This window comes from Physella acuta, unplaced genomic scaffold (genome assembly GCF_028476545.2).
Source record: "Physella acuta isolate Inbredline_101_S28 unplaced genomic scaffold, ASM2847654v3 ptg000281l, whole genome shotgun sequence".
Lineage (NCBI taxonomy): Eukaryota > Metazoa > Mollusca > Gastropoda > Physidae > Physella > Physella acuta.
The window spans coordinates 594,242-603,652 of record NW_026731800.1 but is presented as its reverse complement, the minus strand read 5'-3'; the positions used below and the strand labels follow the sequence as shown (position 1 = coordinate 603,652).

At 34.4% G+C, this 9,411-nt stretch overlaps 1 protein-coding gene across 1 annotated transcript; it reads right to left on the bottom strand.

The window, feature by feature from the left end:
- Window positions 1–921: 921 nt before the first annotated feature.
- On the bottom strand, window positions 922–4,788 carry LOC131939490 (low-density lipoprotein receptor-related protein 2-like). Its single transcript, XM_059297815.1, has 4 exons — window positions 4,610–4,788; window positions 3,677–3,796; window positions 1,929–2,048; window positions 922–1,219 (listed from the first exon to the last, which is right to left on the bottom strand). The coding sequence occupies exons 1-4, from the start codon at window positions 4,707–4,709 to the stop codon at window positions 1,095–1,097; spliced, it is 465 nt and encodes a 154-aa protein (XP_059153798.1). The 5' UTR covers window positions 4,710–4,788; the 3' UTR covers window positions 922–1,094.
- Between the last annotated feature and the right edge of the window lie 4,623 nt (window positions 4,789–9,411).

Below are 9,411 nucleotides of genomic sequence, written 5' to 3'. Positions count from 1 at the left end.
ATATATATATATATATATATATATATATATATATATATATATATATATATATATATATATATATATATATATATATATATATATATATATATATATATTATGGTCTACATAGGCCTATATAGTTGCTTAATGGCGTCTATTTGTGCGCACATTATATTAATACACCTATTGATTCCTGTGGAAAAAGCTTAGTTTTCATCTTAAATTATTAGATTTTGGTGTCACCACCTCCCCGGTGATTGCTTCACTTATAAGTTCTTCAAAATACTCAACAAATCTAAGGATGATAATTTTAAAATATGCACAATTAATAGTAAAGATGTTTATCTATTGTCAGTTATTAATACTGTTGGATGAAGTCTAATTTATTATTAATTTAACTAGCAAAAAGCATATTTCTATATATTTCGCCATGGTGTCCCCCCCCCTAAATGGTGTCGTCCAGTGCGGTCCGCACCCCCGCCACCGACTCGTGACGCTTCTTAAACAAAGAGAAAATTAGGTCACGAAAAGACCATACCTGTGTAAACTGCAAAGCGGATTGTAAGATGTAGGTGTTTCCAAGATTATGGAAATTAGGGTTATGAAACACATAAAAAGTCCTGCTTCCCAGTGTGTTTTGTTTTGGTTGAATGTGGTTAGGGTTAATTCGAAAAGTAATATATTCCCTAAACCCGAACAAAGCCGGGTATATGCTGATTACTAAACATACAAGTCATGATCCTTTACAGATAGGTTTTACAGAGAGGTCAGTGTAGGAGTTGGCCGTAACGGCTAGTATATATATATATATATATATATATATATATATATATATATATATATATATATATATATATATATATATATATATATATATAATGCTAATGCAGAGAAGCACGCAGTTAATAATTTACAAAATCACGTTCCATACAAAGTAGATCATATTAATACATTTATTTATCTTCTATCTCTGTAAACTTATTTTGTAATACTTAGTCACGTATCTTTTTATTCTCAAATTTAACAAGTACACTCGAATGTGCATATATTTTTTGGGCATGTATGTAGACTGGCACGTGATATGTAAAATCGTAAAATCGATGGTTGATTAATTAACCGCTGCATCCGGTCTCATCCCAGTTGTTACCGCAGTCGTCGTAGCCGTCACACTTCCAGGCCGCCTCAATACAGAGGTGGTTGTCGCACTTGATTTCACCGTCAGGGCATACGAAGTTCTCTGTAAATATATGACAGAAGAGTTACACTGATTTCATGCATTTTCCGGCTTTAAAAAAAAAATCACAATGCTACATTGATGATTAGGGATAAGATTATCAGCGACAGCGTTTTTTTGGCAGTTTCTTTCAGGCTTCTCTTCATGAGAGGGGGGGGGGGGGGGGAGAGAGTCTACCGCCCGCCATCCATTTCCATGAAATAACAAAGTATATTTTAAAAGACTCACTGGTTTCTAGCTTTCAAAAGACAAGTATATTACACTGATGCTTATACTATTAAAGAAAGCGTTTTCTGGTTTTCAAAAGTATACGAAATTTAGCCTTAAATATTTTCTGACAGGATATGTCGAGGATTAAATGTTTTACAATTAGGTATGTTGATGCTAAAGTAAAGTAAATCAGGAGATGTTTATGCTAAGAAATAGTGTAAGATAAAAGATGTTTAAGCAAAGACTGTTTATGAAAAAGGATTCTGAAGTTCGGTATGCACAGCCGCCTTTGCTTTCCCTAAGGTAAGTTAGGTATCTATTAGAGCTGGGTGGACTCAGGGACGTTCTTCTGACTTGAACCTGGATTCGAACGCGAAACTTTCCGGATTGCAGTCTAGCGCTCTACCGCTAGGCCTTGCTATCGCGTGAGCTCGTAGGATACCGTCACTTAGCCATGTACTAACCAGCAAAAAATAAACGAACAAACAAACAGAAATCATACCGCAGTTTTGTTCGTCTGACCCATCATGGCAGTCGATGGTACCATCGCAGACAAAATCCCTTGACTGGCATTCGTTTCCAGAGGCACATTTGAACTGGTTGGCGTGTGAGCAGTCAGTTGCTGTAAGGATGAAGAGGGTGGGTGGTCAAGCTAAATGTTTAGTCAGATAGGTGATTTTAGGTAGGTGGTCAAGTTAAATATACAGACAGGTAGGTGGTGGTAGTTTGTGGTCAAGTTAAATATACAGACAGGTAGGTGGTGGTAGTTATGTGGTCAAGTTAAATATACAGAGAGGTAGGTGGTGGTAGGTAGGTGGACAAGTTAAATATACAGACTGGTAGGTGGTGGTAGGTAGGTGGTCAAGCTAACTAATGTTACAGACAGGGTCAGTTTAGAGTTAGGAAAAGTAAGTAGACGGTCAAGCTAAATATACAGGCATGGTCAGTTTAGGGTCGGGAGAAAATAGGTAGATGGTCAAGCTAAATATACTGACAGGTAGGTGGTGATAGGTAGGTGGTCAAGCTAAATATACAGACAAGGTCAGTTTAGAGTCTGGGCAAGGTAGGTAGATGGTTAAGTTAAATATACAGGCATGGTCAGTTTAGATTTAGCACAAAGTAAATAGATAGTCAAGTTAAACATACAGACACGGTCATTTCAAATGCAGGATTACAGCATACTTAATTTATTTTTAAAGTTACTAAAATGCTGTTTAACTGAACTTTGTGTTTTATGCTTTCAAAAGTTACTTTTTTTTTCTTATCAGAATTAATTAACCCACTAGATATCCAAGCAATTTAAAAGGTTATCTTTTTCGGACAAGTGTCACGATTCTACTTTCTTATCTGAGAAAAAGCAACATGTGTTGGGCATAAACACAAATCTTCTACATAAGCATTCCCTTATTCCCATAAATTATATACTGTATTAAAAACACATCGATGTATTTGAAAAACAAAGCCAGGATGGGCGAATGGTCAAATCTTTTAATCAGTTTTCAGCCACTTCTGATGCCGTGATTACATTCTCAAAATAAATTTCTTTTCGATGACAACGCAAGAAAAATATTTTTTTAAAAATCTCGTCAGATATTGAATTAGTCATTAAAATAACGATTAATATATTTAATAAAAAGTTGGATATAACAGTAGATAAGTAGAAGCAATTGCTTATCATTGATGTTTTCACACACGAGAGCCGACCGAGGACACTAATAAGGGGCAGATAATTAATCATTAGAGCAAGATTTCACGTTATTTTTGTGTGTGTTGAAACAATTACTTTTTAGTCGTGTGGAGTTTCGACTAAGTTAAGAATAAAATAGAAAAATAAATAAATATGGTACATTAATTAAAAAATTAGCCAATCTTTAAAATTTCGAAATACTAAAAAATAGAAAACAAAACAAAATATACAAATCTTACAATAAAAAACTTACTAAATAAATGTAAAGTAAGACAATAAAACACAAATTTGATTTTGATTAAATTTGAAAAAAAATGTAACTAATGACAACGCTATTACCAAAGAACGAAAGTAACATGTTTGATTTTTAAAATTTTTTAAAGCATTTAAGAGTTAGCAATATTAAACGTGTTAAATATACATGTATATACTTACATACATATATATAGAACTATACATATGCTATATATATTTATATAAATACATTTATATACATATATTTTTTTTATCGAGTGACTTTCATGTACCACAGAAAATAAGGGGAAATAATGAATAAAACTCACGGCAATTTAAACGTTCATCTGAGGCATCGTCACAGTCCTCCTCCATATCACAAGTCCATTTCATGGGGACACAGCGAGTGCCATCCTTACACGGGAACTCATTTGGCTGGCAATTCAGGGCTGGGGATATCCGTTTAAATTGTAGTAAAGCAGATCGTGGTTTTTGTTAACCACAAACATTGTCTACATTTTAACAATACACGTTGTCTACATTTTAACCACAAACGTGTACAGATCAACCATAAGTATTGTGTACAGATCAACCACAAACATTGTCTACTGCGACATAGATGTCTATATCGAAAACGTGTACGCACGGAGAGAGTGTGTGTGAAAGTGGCCTCCCCTTGAAAGTGGTGTGCTAGCCTGAAAACAAGTGTGTGAACGAAGCTGTGTGTGTACCAATGTGGTTTGGTGTCAAGAGTGTACCTACTCGTGCGTTTTCTTACTGTCATGTTTCTTGTGTTGGTGAAAATTACCAGTAAATTATACAGATTCGCTTAATGGACTTTTTAAAATTTACAATTGTTACACTCGGCCCAAACGATTGTAACAGATTGTGGGGGCATCTACGTCACACCACATTTTAACCACAAACATTGTCTACAGATGAACCACAATATTTGCATACGTAAACAAAAGTTGCCTGCAGAAAATCCTACTAATTGTCCTCATAGGAAAGCACGAAATCTGCTTAAAAAAAATTCACTAAAACAATAGCCTAAAAGTGGCTAAAATCACCACTTATACACATACTTCAATAATAACGATTCGCATTTTCAAAATGGAAATTTTGAAAAAAATGTAACAATATAAAAAACTGTGTATAAATAAATAATTTTAAAAGCGCCATATCTATTTAATTTATAGATTTTATTTAAAAACAATCACCTGAACAAAAAAATAAATAAAATAAAGTAATTATCACCGTACCTCGTCTATCAGCATCGTGTAGATAACTCTTGAAGCTGCGTTTCCCAAAGGAGCCAACAACCAGCAATGTCAAAAAAATTGCGCAGAATTTGACAAACATTTTTAAAAAATGTTATTTTACTATACGATGACGGCGAATAGAGTAACTCTTAACCAACCATGCCAACTTATATTTCTCACTTGAAGATCATACCAAAGTATTATGAGAGATAAGGGGCATTTTTTATTATCTCGAAGTAACGTATGAACAATGTTGTTAGATTGTGCTAATATTGTCTACATAATTTTTATAATTGCTGGTATACGTTTGCTCGCCTACTTGTTACACATTGATGTCTAGTATTTTTGCGAAATGCGATCTTATGAGATGTCATTGACTTTATTTTACCATTTTAAAAAAGGTTTAAAGTATGAACACTGCACTGCATTTTAAAAAAAATCACAGTAGGAATGTAATTTTAATTTTTACCTTACGATCTTCAAGCGGTTCCAATGTTTTGACTTTCCTAAGAAAACTAATTCCACTGTATCAAATTGACAGACACTCTGCATCAGACCCACGTTATCTTAACGTTACAAACATATAATACTACTATTTAAATAAACCGGGGGTATCTCCCCTAAACTTTCTCGAATATTCTAATTTACACTTAGTAGATGGCAACTCGGGATATAGACATGATTTTTAATCCATTTTTTATTACTTAAACTTTTAAAAATAGAACAGAATCTCGTAGAAAAATAATTGCGCACCAAGAAAACGCCAAACAATATGTGTATAATAGGGCGCAATATTATTAGTACTTTATACATTTACATGCGTTTTTTGAGAAATCGGAAATTTGACAGAAAGAAGGTAATTAGAACTTTTACTTACATGTGAAATTTCATTTATCTATCTGAAACAGTACTCAAGCTATAGGCTTTTGAAAAATTGAAAGTAGAATAAACTCCACTTCCGTTTAGTGGAAATCTTTGAAAGGTTGATACAGAACTAGAAATTTGATATAATACTTGTGTGTGAAATTTCATCAATCTAGCTGTACCGGTACTCAAATTAACGTGTCCATAGACACACATAGAAACACACACACAGACATACGGACAAGATATGTTTTTTTCTGACTCAGGGAGGTGTAAAACGACGAGATTTTTTAAAATCTCGAATTTCTTTTGCACGATTACAATACTTTTTCTATACTTCGTATACGATAAAGTAAAAGAAAAGAATGGGTCATAAAAAATAAATAAAACATCAACGATTCATGGTTTATTAACGTCGAGGAAATCTTTGTACAAGCTTTTATTTAACTCACTTCCTCTGTCGTCAGTCTGTCGTCAGTCTGTCTTTCTAGCTAGAAACGCCTGAGCGAAATTGCAGGCACCTTTATCTGACAGATACAGTTCGTAGTTGGTATGTGGGTCAAGACATGAAGACAATGTAACATGACATTTAATTTGACTTAATCAGTGTTGACTAATTAATTTTTTATGAATTAATTAAAATTGTGTCGAAATTAGTAGGCTGTCTCATCAAACTATTCCGCGCTATTAGATACGCGTAATCACGTTCAATAGGTGCGCAATGGTTTTTAGTCATGCAAATCTAGTGTAAATAAAACCTGTAAAGTACTAAAAAAATATTCACAAAAAAGTTTTAATAATAAGCTTTTATGTAATAATGCACTAAAATTATAAAATAAATTATACATTACTATTTTAAATACTATAAAGAAAAGCGTCGGTCACTTTAGTATCTATTGGATACCTTTACTAATATTTAGAAAGAGACCCATGCTTTTCTTTATAGTAATTTAAATAGTAGTGCATAATTTATTTTCTCATTTTTAGTACATTACTAGAATACCCGTCATCCGTTGGATAACTGTGGGTTTCGGGGGTCATCCATAAAAAAACATCACGTCTGTCACTCAGAGGCATAGCGACCCTTCCCGGCGCCCGGGGACAAACTTTTCGATTTGAACCCCCCCCCCCCCCGCAAGATTTCGATTTGCAACCCCCCCCCCTCAAACTTTTGATGTGCACCCCCCCCCCCCCACTCAAACTTTCGATTTGCACCCCCCTCAACCTTTCAATTTATTTTTCCAAACCATTTTTGCGCCCCAACATATGTCCCCCCCTTCCCCCTCCACCTCCCCCCGCCTCCCCTCCCCCCCCCCCGCCTCCCCTTCCCTCCCCCTCCCGCCCCCCCCCCCCCTCCTCGCTACGCTACTGCAGTGTCACTTATCGTCACAAAAAACAGACCCCACATTCAAAAATATGTTTTTTATCTTTTAAAAACACCGAAAACACCGATTTCGGACTATCCCTTCATATACTGACGTCATATGTGACCTACTCAATTCTACTTCATCTGCCCAGTGTCCCGCCAAGTCTCAGACAACATGTTTTTATCGTTTAAAAAACGATTCCAGCCGAGCATGTCTCTGACCACACTATCCTTTCATATGCTTAGGACAAAGAAACAGATGAACTCTACTTCACCTGCCCTGTATCCTGCCAAGTTCAGATAGGCAACTTTATCATTCACATCTAAAAAAAAAAAATTGAAAAAAAAATATCATTGACATATTGGTCTAGAACCTGTGCCACCCGCATGAGAGCCGACTACGCTACCAACTTAGCTATTTACTCGTGACGTCACAAATGAATTTTTATACTATACTTTGAGTCTCCTTATGCAACTTGATTTACGCGCATAGATCTAGATCTAAGTCTAGTAGTAGTAACTTTCAAATTAAATTTTATCTTAAATTAGCCAAACAAAGATTTATATAAAATAGTTAAGGCCTGAAATAGATTCTAGATGTATTAAGGCCTGAAATAGATTCTAGATGTAGAATTTACATTAAGCCTAGATCTAGAATTTACATTGAGTCTAGTGACCTAGATCTAGGCTAGATCTAGGCTAGATTCATAACTTTCCTTCGACGGCTGATCTTTAGATCTAGAGAAATTTATTGTAAAACTAAATGAAAAAAGACAGTTGAAAATTGATATAAGTGTTGGAACGTAATAAATACAGCAAACGGACGTATTGTTAAAGTTATGACCGACAGAAAATTAGATTTAGAACGCGTTAAACTTTTGAATGGGAACACAATTTTCTTCGATAGACGCCGCCATTTTATTGTACTAAAGAGTAAACAAAAAACTGTGACGTCACGGTCCCGCCGAGTTTAGTGGTCGTTCTAAACTTTAAAAAAAAAATGGGTTACTCTGCGTATGAATAAATCAATAAATTAATTAACGTCTTTAAATAAATGTGTGATTAACAGTCTGTCTTAAAACAAAAATTTGTCTCTACCTACATACTATTTTACAGCTTTCCACGATGAGTGCAACCATGCGAGATAGTCAATCAGGCAAACAAAAAAAAACAAACAAAAAAAAACAAACAAAAAAATAAATATTCAAACATGTAAACAAACTTGACTTTTAGTAGTATATAGATTACATACGAGCTTGTTATTAAAACGTTTTTTATAAAAGCATAGGTCAAGGCATAGGAAGAGTTTGCTTGAGATGTGCATGGTAAGGTACGCATTAGAGCTAAATTGACTCAGTGATAATGTTTTGTCTAAGAGTGGGGATTGAACCCAAACCTCTCAATTAACACTCAAACAATCGTCCTATCAAACTTTACAATTAGATTATTTCTAAAAGCTTTTATTTAACTCACTGTCTATGTCGTCAGTCTAGATCGGAACGCCCGAGCAAAATTTCAGACTTTTCTAACTGACAGATTTGTTTCAACGTTGGCTCGTGGGTCAAGACATGAAGACAATGCAACATAACATTAAATTTGACCTAATCGGTTGCCTGGTTAATGTTTTATGAATTAATTAAAATTGTGTCCAAATTAGAAGGCTTTCTCATCAAACTATTCCGCACTATTAGACACGCGTCATCACGTTCATTAGGTGGGGATAGTTTTTAGTCATTTTTTCATATTGTAAATTAAAAAAATTTAAAGTACTGAAATTTTTTTATATTAAAAACCGTTTTAATAACAAGCTAAAAAGTACTAAAAAGTAAAAAGTAAATTATACATTACTATTTTGATTACTATAAAGATATGTATATGAAATTTCATCAACTTAGCTGTAACGATACTCAAGTTATTACAGACACACATACACACACAGAGACATACGGACAGATTTGCAAAGCCCAGTTTTCCCGACTTGATTACTCATATAACGCTGAAATTTTGATAAATCTGCATTTCTTATTTTTGCCTAATTAAAATAAGTCCTTTATACTCCTTATATGATTAAGTATTGAGGTGTAAAACGATGAAAACTTTCAAAATTTCATGTTATTTTTGTGCACGATTACAATATTTCTTCCATATTCTGTATACGAGAAAGTAAAAGAGAGCGTAAGTTGTGAGGAGATGAAGAACTGAAAAGTCTTTTCACGTGAGCCTGGCAAGCTTTATCGATTACTTTGGCTCGATGAGTCGTACTCGCATATATGTAAATTGGGTCCTAGGTGCTTTGGCTACCTGTGTTTTGACCATAGAGGCTTTAATCATTGGTGGTTTGACCACAGTATGGCTTTGACCTTAGGGGGTTGACCTGTGGTCGAATTTCCGAATATCGGAAATCGCAGATAGCCAATAATAGTAGTTTAGTATTAAAGATAAAGGTAGGTTTAATGTAGGGAGGACTAATTCTATAATAAGGTCTTGCGTGTCGGTGAAAATTATATTTAGTTTATGTTCACATTGAGGATTAGAGATAGGATTAGGGAGAGGGTTATGGTTAGAGTTGGCG